Raw genomic sequence first — 18,217 nt, 5'->3', positions numbered from 1 at the left:
AGGCAAAGGGTGGCTACTTTGATGAATCTCAAACATAAAATATATTTGTTTAACACTTTTTTGGTTAACACTTTGTTGGTTACTTCATGAATTCATATGTTATTTCATAGTTTTGATGTCTTCATTATTATTATACAATGTAGAGAAAAGTGAAAATAAAGAAAAACCCTTGAATGAGCCAAAACATTTATAATGGAAATTAAAAATCCTCAGAAACGCCAACTTGTTCTCGTTGACTTGCATACTAAATTTAACTAGCTAGCTTGTTTTTCACTCGGTAAAAACAATAGAGGATACAACAAAAAAAGACCAGAAAACTCATCACAATTTTGTTAAACATGTCATCTCTAGATTTAGAAAATGTAACCATGTGTACAAACTGGAAAACAGGATAAAAAATAAGAAGATATGGAGAGATAGCTTCGCTGTTCTTTTCACTGGACTTCAACGTTGGAAGAAGGACGCACTCCAAATGCCTCTCCCTTGTGGGATCGCATAGTATACATGTATATCAGTGGAACCCCATGGAGCACTGCAATAAAAATGGAGTGGATGCTCAGGAAAAATAAAAACATTTTTTTACGCACTTTAATTATTATACACAGGTAGGAAACATTGCTACTGCAACATGTTAACACCACCTTTTCACATGTGAGGAGAATAACATTATTTCACCCCCACATGTGAACTTGCAATTCCACATGTGAAAGTGATATTTTCACATTAAGAGTTTTCTTCATGTCAAACTGCAAATGTGATTTTCACATGATTGTTTTTCACATGTGAACATGCAATTGCCTTTAAACAGCTTGGAAAATTCCAGAAAACTTTGTCATGGCTTTAGAAGCTTCTGAAAGGCTTATTGACATCATTTGAACCAATTGGAGGTGTACCTGTGGATATATTTCAAGTCATACCTTCAAACTCAGTGCCTCTTTGCTTGACATCATGGGAAAAATCAAAAGAAATCAGCCTAAAATGATTGTAGACCTCCACAAGTCTGGTTCATCCTTGGGAGCAATTTCCAAACGCCAGAATGTACCACGATCATCTGTACAAACAATAGTACGCAAGTATAAACACCATGGGACCACAAAGCCGTCATACCGCTCAGGAAGGAGATGCGTTCTGTTTCCTAGAGATAAACGTACTGTGGTGCGAAAAGTGCAAATCAATCCCAGAACAACAGCAAAGGACCTTGTGAAGATGCTGGAGGAAACAGGTACAAAAGTATCTACAGTTGAAGTCAGACGTTTACATACACCTAAGCCAAATACATTTAAATTCAGTTTTTCACAATTCTTTCACAATGTGAAATGTCAGAATAATAGTAGAGCGAATGATTTATTTCAGCTTTTATTTCTTTCATCACATTCCCAGTGGGTCAGAAGTTTACATACACTTAATTAGTATTTGGTAGCATAGCCTTTAAATTGTTTATCTTGGGTCACATGTTTTGGGTAGCCTTCCACAATCTTCCCACAATAAATTGGGTGAATTTTGGCCCATTCCTCCTGACAGAGCTGGTGTAACTGAGTCAGGTTTGTAGGCCTCCTTGCTCGCACACGCTTTTTCAGTTCTGCCCACATATTTTCTATGGGATTGAAGTAAAACAAGTCCTATATCGACATAACCTGAATGGCCGCTCAGCAAGGAAGAAGCCACTGCTCCAAAACCGCCATAAAATAGCCAGACTACGGTTTGCAACTGCACATGGGGACAAAGATCTTCACAAAATAGATGGCATCACGAGGAAGGAAAATGATGTGGATATAGAAACTGAAATTCACTTGAGGTGAAAACATGTTATTTTCGTCACATGAGAAAAGGTGGTGTTAACACGTGAACTGTACATTTAATACATGTGAACATATGGTGTCGTGAAAACAGCCATCTCAAATGTGAAAATCCGCTTTTCACACGTTAAACTGCAAATTGAAAGTCTATCTTACTGGCTTCTGTTCTCGCCTGAGGCTCTGTCTTCTGTTTGGTCACACTTTGTCACTTTATCAAATCTTTTCTCTCTTTCTTTATTTCATCTTCTCTATGTCTCTCTCTCTCTCAGTTCGTCTTCAGTCTCCACAACAGACTTCCCCAACCTCCTCATTAGAATTCTTCCTTCTCTTTCTTTCTCTTAATCAATTTATACATTTTAATCTATCTCCATCTATCTCTCTCTGTATAGCTTAATATCAAGCCTCCCCTTCTTTTGTTAACAACACAAAGCATCGACTGTAGATTTACCTGGGTTGTGCTTTCAAGGCCCTACAATTACACGAAAGAGGGAAATGTTTCATTGTTCATTCATTAAACGTATATTTTATGACTGATCTAGAGACAATACACGTTTGAAATTTACGTGGTTGCTATGGCTATAAAACCCAGCTAACATTTTCTTCCTCTCACTCAGTTTTGAGAAGTTAAATCTGGTGAGATGCTGGAGAAATAGGACACAAACGGTACATTGCTATGTTGAAAGACAATTTGAAAATGATCAACTACAGTAGCTACTTGACTGTAAAATGTTTTTATTATTGGCCATGTAGTTCAGTAAGCAGTAGAAGTGTTTACAATTCCTAACAATGGTTTCTTTCAAAAGCAGATACTCAACACTATACGTGGACAAGGTTTAAGTAGATTATGCAACTCTTGTTGTGTTCATTTGCTTTTCCAGGTACAATGAATGGCAATATCAAGTGAAAGCGTAATGAACAGTTGTTTTTATCCATTAAACTCTCGCATCATCTTAATAACTGTCTCATTAGTCTGGAGAGAGTTTGTTACTGTTTTTCATTAATGAAGAACAATTATCTATAGACCGTTCTCTGAGAGGAGCATCCTGTTAATCAATCGGTTGATAGGTTCCAGCAGAGACCACAAGCACAATATCACTCATTAAAGATGATCAGATTCGTAAGCATCGAGATGACATTTTAGTAACCGCAGCTGTTGGTTTCATTATGACTGTTTAATTCCTCTTTGTGATGCGAGCATGTACTGTGATTTGGCATATGATTGAATTACATAACATGACCAAAAACAATGTATGATAAGACGTGGCTGCAGAACACCACATTGTTACAGATCGGTCATTGAGGATTCATGGTAAGTCTTCTGTCATTTGACGTGGTTGACCCCATGTTGGTTCTTGTTTTCCAGGATATCGATGAGGAGATTGAAGCAGAATACAATATCCTCAAGGCTCTCTCTGACCACTCCAATGTGGTTAAATTCTTTGGGATGTACTACCAGAAGGATGTCAAAAACGGGGACCAGTTGTGGCTAGTTCTTGAGGTAATGTTTATTTGCTGTACATCAATGTGACTAACTATTTACATTTTAGTCAATTATAAGACACTCTTATCCAGAGTGACTTACAGAAGCAATTAGGGTTAAGTGCCTTGGTCAATGATAGATTTGTTCAACTAGTCGGCTCTATACAAGGTAGACAGCACAGTGGTGAAGGGCCGAGGCGGGGGAAGGTATTATGTAACCGTATAAGATCCAGCAGGAGGTCTGGACATACAGCTTTCCCATAGAAGGCCATATGGGCTCTCGTGTCATTGGCTCAACCTGTGTCGTGCTGAGAGAAGTAGAGGGAGGATTTGTATTTCCTGGGCCGTCTCCACAAATCAGTGTGGACAGCTAATTTTGCTCTTGTCTGGCTGAGTGCAGTATATTCTGGGTGTCCAGGGGCTATTTCACGACTGCAAATATAAGTTCATTACACTTTTTATACTACCCTGCAATCGCCAACATACAGTTGAAGTCGGAAGTTTACCTACACTTAGGTTAGAGTCATTAAAACAAATTTTTCAACCACTCCACAAATTTCTTGTTAACAAACTATAGTTTTGGCAAGCCGGTTAGGACATCTACTTTCTGCATGACACAAGTAATTTTTGCAACAATTGTTTACAGACAGATTATTTCACTTTTAATTCACTGTATCACAATTCCAGTGGGTCAGAAGTTTACAAACACTAAGTTGACTGTGCCTTTAAACAACTTGGAAAATTCCAGAAAACTATGTCATGGCTTTAGAAGCTTCTTATAGGCTTATTGACATCATTTGAGCCAATTGGAGGTGTACCTGTGGATATATTTCAAGTCATACCTTCAAACTCAGTGCCTCTTTGCTTGACATCATGGGAAAATCAAAAGAAATCAGCCTAAAATTATTGTAGACATCCACAAGTCTGGTTCATCCTTGGGAGCAATTTCCAAACATCTGAAGGTACCACATTCATCTGTACAAACAATAGTACGCAAGTATTAAAAGCATGGGACCACGCAGCCGTCATACCACTCAGGAAGGAGACGCGTACTTCGGTGTGAAAAGTGCAAATCAATCCCAGAACAACAGCAAAGGACCTTGTGAAGATGCTGGAGGGAACAGGTACAAATTATATACATTACATTTACATTTACATTTAAGTCATTTAGCAGACGCTCTTATCCAGAGCGACTTACAAATTGGTGCTTTCACCTTATGACATCCAGTGGAACAGCCACTTTACAATAGTGCAACTATACAGTTGAAGTTGGAAGTTTACATACACCTTAGCCAAATACATTTAAACTCAGTTTTTCACAATTCCTGACATTTGATCCTAGCAAAAATTCCCTGTCTTAGGTCAGTTAGGATCAACACTTTATTTTAAGAATGTGAAATGTCAGAATAATAGTAGAGAGAATGATTCATTTCAGCTTTTCTTTCTTTCATCACATTCCCAGTGGGTCAGAAGTTTACATACATTTGGTAGCATTAGTATTTGGTAGCATTGCCTTTAAATTGTTTAACTTGGGTCAAACGTTTCGGGTAGCCTTCCACGAGCTTCCCACAATAAGTTGGGTGAATTTTGGCCCATTCCTCCTGACAGAGCTGGTGTAACTGAGTCAGGTTTGTAGGCCTCCTTGCTCGCACACCCTTTTTCAGTTCTACCCACACATTTTCTGCCCACACGTTGATTGAAAGGTATGGATGGAAAACCAGGAAACATAACTGCTCTGAAGGACCTGAGTTGGGGATACCTTCCCTGGAGGCCCCATCATGGGAAGCTTATGTTCAGTATTGGTGTGGGTAAGACTCAACCTCAGGTAAAGGATTTAGCTGAGCAATGCGCCTCAGGATTATAGCAGGTATCCCCAGGTGACCCTTTTATACAACGCACATAAACATGAACATTTAAAGAGCAACATGTATTGTTCAAACTGTAGCATGTGTTGTTACAGTTTATAGTAGTGGGTTTTTAGGGCAATACAAAGGCACAATGTCAGCAGTCCAGCAAGCTTGTCAGTGTTACTAACTATTCTACTGTAAGTACAGTGTAATGCCTCGATTAGAAAGGATTTCCTCATTTCAACATGTCAAGTCAAGCGCACTATTTGACTGGCTCAAGAGGAAGAATAACCGCAGTGAAGGCTGAGACTTTTTGCCAGGCTGCTTTTTATTCACACAATGAAAAACAACCTCATCCTTCTGAACGTACCGAGTGTGAATTTCATGACTCAACTATGAAAACGGTGGTATTTGAGAGAGAAATTCAAGGGGACCTGGTTGATGTTATGATTGTGAGAGGCAATGTGGCCCGTAGCTCTGCATCCTTTATGTTGTATTTCCCCCAGAATGCCAAGCTCCAGAGAAACGTGTTACCGAGGTCAACCTGCGTCTGACGAAAGTGTTAGCGAGATCTGATGCGCCACTAGCTGAGCTTTGTGCTGTCTGAAATTTGACCCTCAAATGTGAGTTCCTGGTGTGAAGATCGAGAGAGAGTATTTCAAATATAATATGAATGGCTGGTAATAATGGTTAGCTGGCCCAAGAGGCTCTGGTGAGAAAGCTCATAGCGCCAAAAGTCACACATGCTGTCTGTGTTGGATGCTTCCAGTTGTGTGTTTGTTTGTGTGAAAACACATAATATCTTTGTATGTAGGGCTAGATGTAGGATATTTTCTGTATGTTTACCGAACAGTGTTTGCCAGTGTGCGTGTGTGCGTTTTTGAGTTGTGTGATTGTGAATGTAAATGTGCACCTGCGTGCATACGTGCGTGCGTGTGCACGTGATTGTGTGTGCACGTGTATCCCCGGCATTTGTTTGTGAGCCCCTATCGAAGCATGTAGGACAAGTGGCCTCTCTGCTGTGCCTCAGGGAAGGTTATTTGTTGGCCTGCTTCTTAACTGATGTTGTCCTCCGTGCCACTGTGTTCTGTGTGATGCTTCAGCCTGTTTCCATTACCCTAGCCTCTTTTACAAGTCTGTAATCTAAGGTAAAGTAGCCAAGCTTGAACAAAGCTCCCACATTTCTGTTATCCAAGTTCAGAGTGGCTTGAACATTATCATCTATCCCCTCTCGGTGTAATGCTAGCCCAGTAGATAGTTTTCACATCGCCAGCTTATGTTTCTGCCTGGCTGTCCTCAGTTTCCTTCTCGGTGGAAGGGTCGTTTAATCACCTGTCTGACTTTAGATGTCAGGCTCCTCTCTGAATGAATGTCGGACTTAAAACCCATAATGTGACCAGCAGGAGGACAGGGGTTTTCTGTTAGCATAATCAGCATAAGCATACTCTGAATACAATGTTACCACACCATTCAGACTTCCAAAGCATACCAATCAAGGGCCGCAGTCTTGGTTAGAGTAAATCCTATTCTGTCACAAGGCAGGTGTTGATATGTACCAATTGTGCCTTTGTTTTAAGTCCTCGCTAGGGCTCCCTGAGGTATTTCAGTGGAGCACAATTACCGCGGGTTAGAAAAGCAAAGCCAGTGTTTGGGCGAGTTCAGTCAGCTTTGCAACTTTGTTTACTCTCTATCCCCACTGTGTTTTGCATATCTGTATGCAAACTCTTTCCTCATGCAAAAACCTCAAGCCAACAGCCCAAATCTGAGGGACTAATCCACGGGGCTGAAATCACTGCCAGTCGCGTTACTGGACGCTGTATGTGTGTGTGTGTGTGTGTGTGTGTGTGTCTGTCTGTCTGTCTGTCTGTCTGTCTGTCTGTCTGTCTGTCTGTCTGTGTGTGTGTGTGTGTGTGTGTGTGTGTGTGTGTGTGTGTGTGTGTGTGTGTGTGTGGGTGAGTGCTTGCATCTGTGAGTGTGTGTATGAGAGTGTGTGCATGTGTGTGTATTTATACAAAGGGAGAGGGGAAAATACAAAGGGGCGAAGATGGGTGATAGAGGATGCAATCACCATGGTTACAGTCCTTCCTTCTGAACTGTAATTTTCCGTGGTTCATTGTGGATCAGAGGATCCCCTCTCCTCATGCCACGCTGCTCATTATGACGACGATCTGCACAAATTGCATCCTTCACTTTGTTGCTTCCTCATTGGGCCTCATTGGGCTCTGCTCTTGCGCTTATAACTCAGTCTCTCTAGTGGACTCCTTTATGATAGATAGCGGATGTGGGGAGATGAGGGAGCTTTCATCTTTTGCTCCCAATCTGGGTCCATTGAAGGTTTGAGACCTCAACCCTATCAAAACTTCAAAGATACCAATAAAGGGACCAATTTGATTCTCTAATTGGGAATATTGTTGACCTAAATTGTATACCTTGATATTTTTGGTTCTCATGGTTGAATGGTAAACCCAAGGAGCTGTGCTATTTATGGGGCGGCAAGTAGCCTAGTGGTTAGAGCGTTGGGCCAGTAACCGAAAGGTTGCTAGATCAAATCCTCAAAGTTAAAATTTGTCGTTCTGCCACTAACAAGGCAGTTAACCCACTGTTCCTAGGATGTCATTGTAAATGAGAATTTGTTCTTGCCTATTTAAAAAAAATGTAATTCTCAAGATCTTATTTCACATGGCTTTTTAAATTTACTTGGTACTTTAATGATGAAAAAGCCACAAACTAACATAATTAGGAGTTTAGTTAGGGAGTAACTTTAATTCAACTTTAATGTCCTCCTATCTTTGAAATCAAATCAAATCATATCAAATTTTATTTGTCACGTGCGCCGAATACAACAGGTTCACCTTACAGTGAAATGCTTACTTACAGGCTCTAACCAAAAGTGCATTTTTTTTTTAAGTATTAGGTGAACAATAGGTAAGTAAAGAAATAAAAACAACAGTAAAAAGACAGTTAAAAAATAACAGTAGAGTGGCTATATACAGTAGCGAGGCTATAACAGTAGCGAGGCTATATACAGTAGCGAGGCTATAACAGTAGCGAGGCTAAATACAGGCACCGGTTAGTCGGGCTGATTGAGGTAGGATGTACATGTAGATATGTTTAGAGTGGTGGGTGGCGGGACACAATGCAGATAGTCCGGTTAGCCAATGTGCAGGGGCACTGGTTGGTCGGGCTAATTGAGGTAGTATGTATATGAATGTATAGTTAAAGTGACTATGCATATATGATAAACAGAGAGTAGCAGCAGCGTAAAAGACGGGTTGGAGGGGAACACAATGCAAATAGTCTGGGTAACCATTTCAGGAGTCTTATGGCTTGGGGGTAAAAGCTGTTGAGAAGCCTTTTGGTCCTAGACTTGGCACTCCGGTACCGCTTGCCATGCAGTAGCAGAGAGAACAGTCTATGACTAGAGTGGCTGGGGTCTTTGACAATTTGTAGGGCCTTCCTCTGACACCGCCTGCTGTAGAGGTCCTAGATGGCAGGCAGCTTAGCCCCAGTGATGTACTGGGTCGTACGCACTACCCTCTGTAGTGCCTTGCGGTCGGAGGCCGAGCAATTGCCGTACCAGGCATTGATGCGACAATGCTCTCGATGTTCCAGCTGTAGAACCTTTTGAGGATCTGAGGACCCATGCCAAATCTTTTTAGTTTCCTGAGGGGGAATAGGCTTTGTCGTGCCCTCGTGCCCGACTGTCTTGGTGTGTTAGTACCATTCTAGTTTGTTGGTGAAGTGGACACCAAGTTACTTGAAGCTCTCAACCTGCTCCACTACAGCCCCATCGATGAGAAGGGGGGGCGTGCTCCTTTCCTGTAGTCCACAATCATCTCCTTAGTCTTGGTTACGTTGAGGGATAGGTTGTTATTCTGGCACCACCCGGCCAGGTCTCTGACCTTCTCCCTATAGGCTGTCTCGTAGTTGTCGGTGCTCAGGCCTACGACTGTTGCGTCATCTGCAAATTTAATGATGGTGTTGGAGTTGTGCCTGGCCATGCAGCCGTGGGTGAACAGGGAGTACAGGAGGGCACTAAGCATGCACCCCTGAGGGGCTCCAGTGTTGAGGATCAACGTGGCAGATGTGTTGCTACCAACCCTCATCACCGGGGGCTGCCCGTCAGGAAGTGCAAGATCCAGTTGCAGAGGGAGGTGTTTAGTCCCAGGATCCTTAGCTTAGTGATGAGCTTTGAGGGTACTATGGTGTTGAACTCTGAGCTGTCGTCAATGAATAGCATTCTCACATAGGTGTTCCTTTTGTCCAGGTGGGAAAGGACAGTGTGGAGTGCAATAGAGATTTCATCATCTGTGGACCTGTTTGGGTGGTATGCAAATTTGAGTGGGTCTAAGGTTTCCGGGATAATGGTGTTGATGTGAGCCATTACCAGCCTTTCAAAGCACTTCATGGCTACGGATGTGAGTGCTACGGGTCGGTAGTCATTTAGGCAGGTTGCCTTCATGTTCTTGGGCACAGGGACTATGGTGGTCTGCTTGAAACATGTTGGTATTACAGACTCAATCAGGGACATGTTGAAAATGTCAGTGAAGACACCTGCCAGTTGGTCAGCACATGCCCGGAACACACGTCCTGGTAATCCATCTGGCCCCGCAGCCTTGTGAATGTTGACCTGTTTAAAAGTCTTACTCAAGTCGGCTTCAAAGGGCGTGCTCACACAGTCGTCCAGAACAGCTAATGCTTTCATGCATGCCTCAGTGTTGCTTGCCTCGAAACGAGCGTAGAAGTGATTTAGCTCGTCTGGTAGGCTCGTGTCTCTGGGCAGCTCGCGGCTGTGCTTCCCTTTGTCGTCTGTAATAGTTTGCAAGCCCTGCCACATGAGCGTCGGAGCCGGTGTAGTACTATTCAATCTTAGCCCTGTATTGACGCTTTGCCTGTTTGACAGTTCGTCGGAGGGCATAGCAGGATTTCTTATAAGCTTCCGGCTTAGAGTCCTGCTCCTTGAAAGCGGCAGCTCTACCCTTTAGCTCAGTGCAAATGTTGCCTTAATCCATAGCTTCTGGTTGGGGTATGTACGTACAATCACTGTGGGGACGACGACCTCGATGCACGTATTGATAAAGCCATTGACTGATGATAAAGCCAGTGACTGATGTGGTGTACTCCTCAATGCCATCGGATGAATCCCGGAACATGTTCCAGTCTGTGATAGCAAAACACACAAAGCAGTATTTCAGTCCCTTATTATCAATTATGCAAACAACCTCTATAACGTCAGCCCAATGTTACAATTTGTATTATTATCTTTGTGGTACTAATAGCTCTTCCAGCATCGTATAAGTCATAAATTGATATTGCTGTCTATTCTGTGCCCATGTTGTATTTATGATTTTTATTTTATTCAGTGGACATTAGTCTTCTCCTCACTAACAGCACATAACACATTGCTAATTAAATGATACTGCCTGAGAAGCCGGTGTTCGGAGGATAAATTGGCACAGGTGTTGTGTACCATCATATTCAAATAATGATTGACATATTTTCATTAAAGATGTAAATTTGATTAATGTATTCATACTATTTAATCCTTCCACGAGATATAGTCCTGACAGAAATCTAGGGTTGCTACCTAAGCCGGCTGGTTGTTCATTCTATCGGTTAGGTAGCCAGAGACGAGACCCAGTCGTGAAGTCTTTTTGTTCTCAACCTATGGACCTTCGTTCTAAATGTTTTGTTGCCGTGATGACTAGCAACACTCTTATCCCTTGCTTGCTAGCCAACTTCGGTAAACACAGTCACGTCAAACAGTGCAGCCAGAATAAAAGCAAAGTGCAGCATTTGTGTTTGTTTAAGCTGTTTTCTAGTGACATTTATTTCGATACATCCATAACAATGAGCTATTGATGTGCGATTTTGCCTGGCATAGAACATTTGCTCTCTCGCCAGGACAGGTGGGACAGCTGACAATTGAGTTTTGATATTGAAACAATGTTGCAAATGTCGGAGAGATAGACAGCAACATTTATACAAATCTCCATTTTTTTTGTGGTGATCAAGTTTATAAATGTCCTTTTTGGGCTGATCAGACAGTGGATTGCGCAGTGAGATGGAACAGTAGGAATTTTAACGTCATAGCCTTAGCCGGTGGTAACTTGTGGAATAGACACCGGCTGGAATTAAGTTTGAACCAATCAGCATCCAGGATTACACCCACCTGTTGTATAAAAGGAAATAAGGCCTTGAGTGCCAGGGAGTAAAGTGGTTGGCAGGATAAAGCTAGCATCTTGGGTAGTTCTGGCTTCACATATGTTTTTAATCTCTGCATCCAGAATCAAATCATGCGTGCAGGCTGGTCAGCTACTCAACAACTGTGTAATGGTTTGTCTGATACGATTGACTTCCTATGTGCAGGGCTAGCCATACCTATGCCTGACTACTACTGTTTCCCCTCACTGAGTTGCTACACAATGTCGAGGTTCCAGTTCCTCACAGAGATACGGTGCCTAATGACACATTTACAGTGTGTGCTTTTGGAAGTCATCGAATCCAATCACATTTTATTGGTCACACACACGTGTTTAGCAGATGTTATTGCGGGTGTAGCGAAATGAGTGAAGGTAAGCCGGTGTAAAAATACTTGTCGCCGTGTCATTCAGTATCAAAGCTCAAAGGAGAACCTCTGAGCTGATAACACCAGACTTACACGGTAATGCAAACTCTTATGTAGGTAAGCTAGTTGAACGGCAATACGCCCGAACAACGGTTAGTGTCATCAGTAGTGCCATTGTCACAGTGTTATGGCAGTTGTCGTCAGCTTTTACATATTGCTACATACATGGCTAGATATGGTACAGACTTATTTTTAAACCAATGAAAATGATCAAAAACAACCAAACCATTACCGTGAAGCACGTTGGCATGATTAGTATTGGAGCAGACTGCAGCTATCAATTCTATGACCACCGTCCCACCATAATAATGAAGGATCATTGCAGCGATGGCATGTTTAATGCAGATAAACTAACAGGGGGGAGATTGCGTTCATTATACGATCCCTATGATAGGGGTAGATAATTGTTCCGTCTGTGAAATGAGCTGAGAAGATGGATCCGGGGTCTGACGTTTAAATAGCCCGGCACTCTGCTTTTTTACTCACATATATCAATCATAGTGTGCCGCTGCTTCAAACCCTCGTCCACTCTGCCCTTCATTTGAACAGCAATCAAGTGCTCTGTTCTACGCTTTAAGTTGTGAAATCATTTCATATAAGGTGCTAATAACATGCATCTAATCATGTTTCATTTTATATTTTTTGAAACACACTATTTCTCTTTCAGCTCTGTTGTCTTCAAGCCTCCATTTTACTCCCTTAAAAACACTGCCCTTATTCTCCCCGACTCCAGGTCGTCGCCAACTCTGGCCGTTATTAATTGACAATGAGGTTTATAATGGCTTTGTTTGTTAGGGCTTTAAATTAAACACAGTCAGAAATAAGAGACCTTGGCCTGAGGACCAAACACGCACAATCACACACACACACACACACGCACGCACACGCACACACGCACGCACACACACACACACACACACACACACACACACACACACACACACACACACACACACACACACACACACACACACAATGATAAAACATCATTTTTGTTACAAGTTGAAAAGTAACAAAGGAAAACATGAGATAAGTACACGTCAGAAAACCTTGCGTAGCTGTTCTTTCAAGAAATCTTTGTGTTTATGGAGACATCTCTTTGTGCTGCAGTAAACATAGATCTACACAATTATACTGCTCAATTTAACTAGCTGCACCTGTAGAGAAAACATCCCCAAGCTTAAAATGGAATGCCCAATCAAAAGGGCTGGTATGGGGAGGGGGGGGAATACATATTTGTGACATCCTCATCATCTTTTCTTCTTTCTTTTCATGGTCTTTGATCCATTCACTTCATTTACATGACAAAAGCAGCACCTGATCTGTATTGGATCATGTCCTGTTCTGTTTCGAGGCTTACTGGCCAAACCTTTGAGCTGACAAAGAAGAACTATGGTGATTCACAATATGCATTTCTTTTGAAGCTGTCTTGTTGCAGTGGGGTGATTGGTTAAGGTCCACATATCCTATAGGCGGGATCATCATGTGATGACTCACAGTACCCACAGACAGCTCTTAGCTAATGATTGACAGGACCCGGTATAGCAATGATGATGACCCAGTATGGAGCTCAGAAAGCTTCACATCTCTACTACTAGTTAGCTATCGTCATCGGGTTTCCACTAGCTACCACAACCACAAAGTCAAAAAGGCTATATCGTAAAAATGTAATAAAACAAAAATGTGCTTTTGTCTTCATTTATGATTAGAGTTAGGCATAAGGTTAGCAGTGTGGTTAAGGTTAGGTTTAAAATCTGATTTGAAGAAAATAGATTGAAATAGCTGGTGTTTATGACTTTATGGTTGTGGTAATTAGTTTGTGTACAGTATTTCATACCGTCCCTCCATTTTTATTGTGGGTATAAATAGCAGGCGAAGACTTTTAAATCCAACAGCTAGTCTAGCAGAAGGTAGGGGGATGGAGCCGGTGATGGCAGCTAACAGTATTAGCCCCTAAGTCTCAAGTCATTTCCATACAACATGTGAGGAATTATGTTGATGTCTTGTCCAAAGCTGACTGCAAAAATGTGCCCACCGTCTCTCGCGGGGAGATAACCGTGAGGTTTCAAAACGAAGCCAATATCTGACATTAAAGTATATGTTCTTCGTGTATTCTGAACTCTGGGGATATTTGACCAATGTTGACAGAAGAGCCAGTTCTATCTAATTTGATGGGTTCTGGTTTAGGGCCAAATGTGGGTATTGATGGAATTAGCTATTTCTGGATGTGTAACAGTAGTTGGCAACATGACTTGAAGTGACTCAAATGCAAGAACTTAATAAGATACTATGCTACATCTAGGTAATCCCAAATAGAAAACAATGTAGCTAAGTGTGAAATTTCACACGTCGTCTTTTAGTCAGCCAGCTGGTGCGACTGCCTCTTTCAACATGTCCAAAATAATTCATGTTGGCGTTAAATGGGGCACTCTAGAAGACCAAACAGTGCGGCCAGGAGAGTGAGTGCTAACGTTTAGCTTGGCTAATACCATGGCACTGGAGCCTAGCTAGCTCATTAAAATGGATCGGTCTGCCTTGCCCTGTGTAATTTAATGATGACAGGTGATCTCGGCAGTGATGTGGACTCTGACGTCAGGCTCAGCCGGCTCCGTGAGACGCTCCTGTCTGCAGAGGCTTCTGATACGCTCTGCTCGACTGCAGTCTGTCTGCAAAGGCTGATAGGAAATCGCCGGGGCTTGCAGGAAGGGAAGTGAAGTATTACTGTTACAGTTTCTGGAATACGGGGGTTTTGACTGAGCTTCTATAAAACAATGTTTTTCCGTATCACCAGGACAGACAGACAGACAGACAGACAGACAGACAGACAGACAGACAGACAGACAGACAGACAGACAGACAGACAGACAGACAGACAGACAGACAGACAGACAGACAGACAGACAGACAGACAGACAGACAGACATGCAGAGACAACATACCATGGTTTAGTCCTTGCGAGGGCAAATCAGTTCGCCCATGTTCAGCCCTCTAGGGGTCTGTGTGAAGCTCTCACATATGAAGGGTGCTTGACATCATCTGACGTCCCTGACAATACACCACCTGGCTGCCACTCATCTTGTCTGTCGTCATCACACGTCTTGACGTCCGTATCTAAGTGTTGAAGGAAACATAAGACAATAGGAGAAGTTAAGCATATCAAAGCATCACGTCCACCTACAGTCATGACCAAAATTACTGGCACCCTTGATAAAGATGAGCAAAAAAGACAAATACTATGCTATATTGTGTGCTCCAAAAAAAATCATAAATGCTATTATTTTCTGCTAACACAACTGCTCAGATTTGATTTAACAAGGTGTCTTTCTGTTTTTGTAGATTTTTACGTGTCAAAATGATTGGCACCACTGTTTTTTATTACTACGGAAGTATGACAACACTGAGCCGTTTGACCAATTAATCTTACCAGATCCTTCATGTCCTTCATCTGTTTTTACGGACTGCCCTCTTCAATTCAAACCACAGGTTTTCAATGGGTTTCAAGTCTGGAGACGGAGATGGCCAAAGGCCAATGTTGATTTTGCGGTCAAATAACCATTTCTTTGTGGATTTTTATTAGTTCTTGGTGTTATTGTCTTGCTGGAAGATCCACTTGCGGTTAAGTTTCAGCCTCCTGGCAGAGGCAACCAGGTTTTTTGGCTAAAATGTCCTGGTACTGGGTAAAGTTCATTGTGTCGTTGACCTCATCAAGGGCCCCACGACCAGTGGAAGCAAAATAGCCCCAGAACTTCAATCTCGGCCGCCATATTTTACTGTGAGTATGGGGTTATTTTCTGATTATGCATCCTTCTTTCGATGACAAATTGTTTTGGGGTTCTTTGGCCACACACACCAGTGGTTGAAAACGGCCAGCAATCATTTTGACACCTATCTTTTTTATAGTTATTTAATTTTCCGCAAGTCATTTTATTAGTTTAAAATAATACAACTTTCAAATGTTTTGGAGCATACAACATAGCTCAGCATTTTTATACAGGACTGTATATTCCAACCATTTCCTTTCCTTTCTCCCATTTATAAAGTGCACACTGTGTACTGTAAACTGCAGGCTAAGTGGAACAGGCAAATTACAACTCCCTGTGGTTAGCTCAATGAGTGCATGTAACTGGCAGAGAAACATGAGGGCAGAGACACAGTGCACAATGGCTTTGGGCCATGTGGACAGAATGTTAATGAGATCAGAAAATGGATCTGTCTTTCTGGGAACTCCTTACCAAGTCACCAACAGAGAAGCTCTCTATAAAAACCTGGTTGTGTTACTGCATCTTTCCTCCATCCATTTCCCATCCTCCTTTATTTTGGGAATTTAGCATTAAAACGTTGTTTTTGCTTGCTTTTCCCGTGACGTGTGAATGATCATGGAAACAAACATCACCAAAAAACGGTATAAACTCTCTATAACTGGTTACCATTACATCATAGGAGACATGATTGCATTGATGATTACACTCTGCGTTTTGTGACTCACTCTGAGAATGAATGTGAAGCATTTTTCGGTTGTCCTCCACAAGAGGGTGCTTCTAATTATCTGTAACCACTGAGGTTTCTTCCCTCATTATCCCTTCAATGCACAAGTGAGACAGAGATGTCTCTGATTATAGGAGTATAAGTGTTCTACGCATAATTAGACAAATAGACATTTCCCTTTTAGAATGCAAAAAAAAATGTTTTTATGCATGCAGTTCCTCATGAAAAATGCAGGCAAAACAAGTAGCATTTCTGAGAGTGCAGAGACAAAATATTTATTGCTTGATTCAAGCTTCCCACTGATGCAGATGAGGGGCCATTGTATCCGTCTATAAAGTACTTAGACACAGCTACTTAGATTGTACTATTATGCGCCACTCGGGTTTCCTCCGCATCTCAGTCGGCACTCAAGGGTGTTTTCTCTTTATCTGGAGGTCAGGTGATGACAGCCCAAAATAATGGGGTATTATTGTTGCCTTGGCAACACCTAGGGCAATTCTCTGTGATTTTCTGTGATTTTCAGGCAGGCGTTGACATTGATAACAGAGCCACGTCTCACTTTAAGGAGATAGATTCTGCTGCTCGCACTGTAACCTTATGTAGTGTGCAGAAAGTGACATTTCTTCATACGAGAGATTTGTTGTGTAATCAAGCTTAGGTTATTTCATTTTTTTTTGTAGTGTAAAATGGGCACTGATTACTTGGTAATGAAAACAAGTCTGTTTTCCCTTGACATGCCGCTCAGTAAAGCTCTCTGCCAAATGTATACTTTAAAACACTTTTCATGGGTTTTCATCAAGGCATATGCATATGCATGGGTTTTAATCTTCCTGACAGAAATAGTCTCCAAAGTAGGCGGAGGTGCTTGATTCGAGGACCTCGATTCGCACATCTTTAATAATTACAGTTTAGTCATCACAAAGCCGATTATACCCCTCTTAGGAGAATCTGCATTTTCTCCATACACACGATTCCTACCTCCCCCTAAGCTGTTTCAAATAGATAAGCGTAGAGAGATTGAACAAAATAATCAACTATCACCACCATGGTCTTCAGAGCTTTGAAGATTCCTTCTGAAATCTTAATTTTGTACCCAGCGCTTTTATCAGAAGGGTGTTACACAATGCGAAGCTACAGTATGCACATCTAGATGTGGCATATCTAGATTTAAGCTCATTGTCTCGGCTTTGGCCAGAATATGCTGACTCACGCTACGGTTTAGCAAAGGAAAGCCATTGTCTTCTCTCTTTCTTATGTGCCTGTAGCTCTGCAATGGAGGTTCGGTGACAGACCTGGCCAAAGGCATGCTGAAGAGAGGGGACAGAATGGATGAGGCGATCATTGCCTATATCATACACGAGGCCCTCACGGTAAGCGTGCTCTTTGAACGGTGGATGGACTTGTGAGAGAGAGAGAGAGAGAGAGGGAGAGAGGGCGAGGGAGAGAGGGAGAGAGAGAGGGGGGGGGGAGGAAGAGAGAGGGACAAAGCCTGAAAAATACTTTTCCCAACTATGAATTGAATGACCCTATTCCGATGACTTACTATATTACTACTATCTCTGCTGTTACAGGGTCTCCATCACCTGCACATCAACAAGACCATCCACCGGGATGTCAAAGGCAACAACATCCTACTGACCACACAAGGAGGGGTGAAGCTGGTGGACTTTGGTACGCTGTGGTGTGTGTGTGTGTGTGTGTGTGTGTGTGTGTGTGTGTGTGTGTGTGTGTGTGTGTGTGTGTGTGTGTGTGTGTGTGTGTGTGTGTGTGTGTGTGTGTGTGTGTGTGTCTGTATGGCTCAGTGTATTGTGTTCATTTGTCAGCGGTCTATGTGTGCCTACGTGTCTGTGATACTGCCGATGGATCAAATCCATTACCCCAAATTGTTTGCCACCTTAATTGGCTTACATTTATTTTCTTATCCAGGGTGGAATACGTTTACCCGGTGGTGGGAAGGTGGTAGGTGGGTAGCCGCAAATACA

The 18,217-nt window shown here is 42.2% G+C and overlaps 1 protein-coding gene across 5 annotated transcripts in view; it reads left to right on the top strand.

The window, feature by feature from the left end:
• myo3a (myosin IIIA) overlaps positions 1 to 18,217 on the top strand; it is an 80,017-nt gene that overhangs the window by 10,755 nt on the left and 51,045 nt on the right. For all 5 annotated transcript variants that reach the window (XM_029661277.2, XM_029661276.2, XM_065019476.1 and 2 more), the window contains exons 3-5: positions 3,160 to 3,294; positions 17,501 to 17,605; positions 17,807 to 17,906. In XM_029661277.2, coding sequence (XP_029517137.1) covers positions 3,160 to 3,294; positions 17,501 to 17,605; positions 17,807 to 17,906 — 340 coding nt within the window. The remainder of the gene's footprint in view (positions 1 to 3,159; positions 3,295 to 17,500; positions 17,606 to 17,806; positions 17,907 to 18,217) is intronic.

The sequence above is a fragment of the Oncorhynchus nerka genome, linkage group LG6 (assembly GCF_034236695.1).
Source record: "Oncorhynchus nerka isolate Pitt River linkage group LG6, Oner_Uvic_2.0, whole genome shotgun sequence".
In the NCBI taxonomy this organism is placed as follows: domain Eukaryota; kingdom Metazoa; phylum Chordata; class Actinopteri; order Salmoniformes; family Salmonidae; genus Oncorhynchus; species Oncorhynchus nerka.
This window is presented reverse-complemented; position numbering and strand designations above follow the sequence as displayed.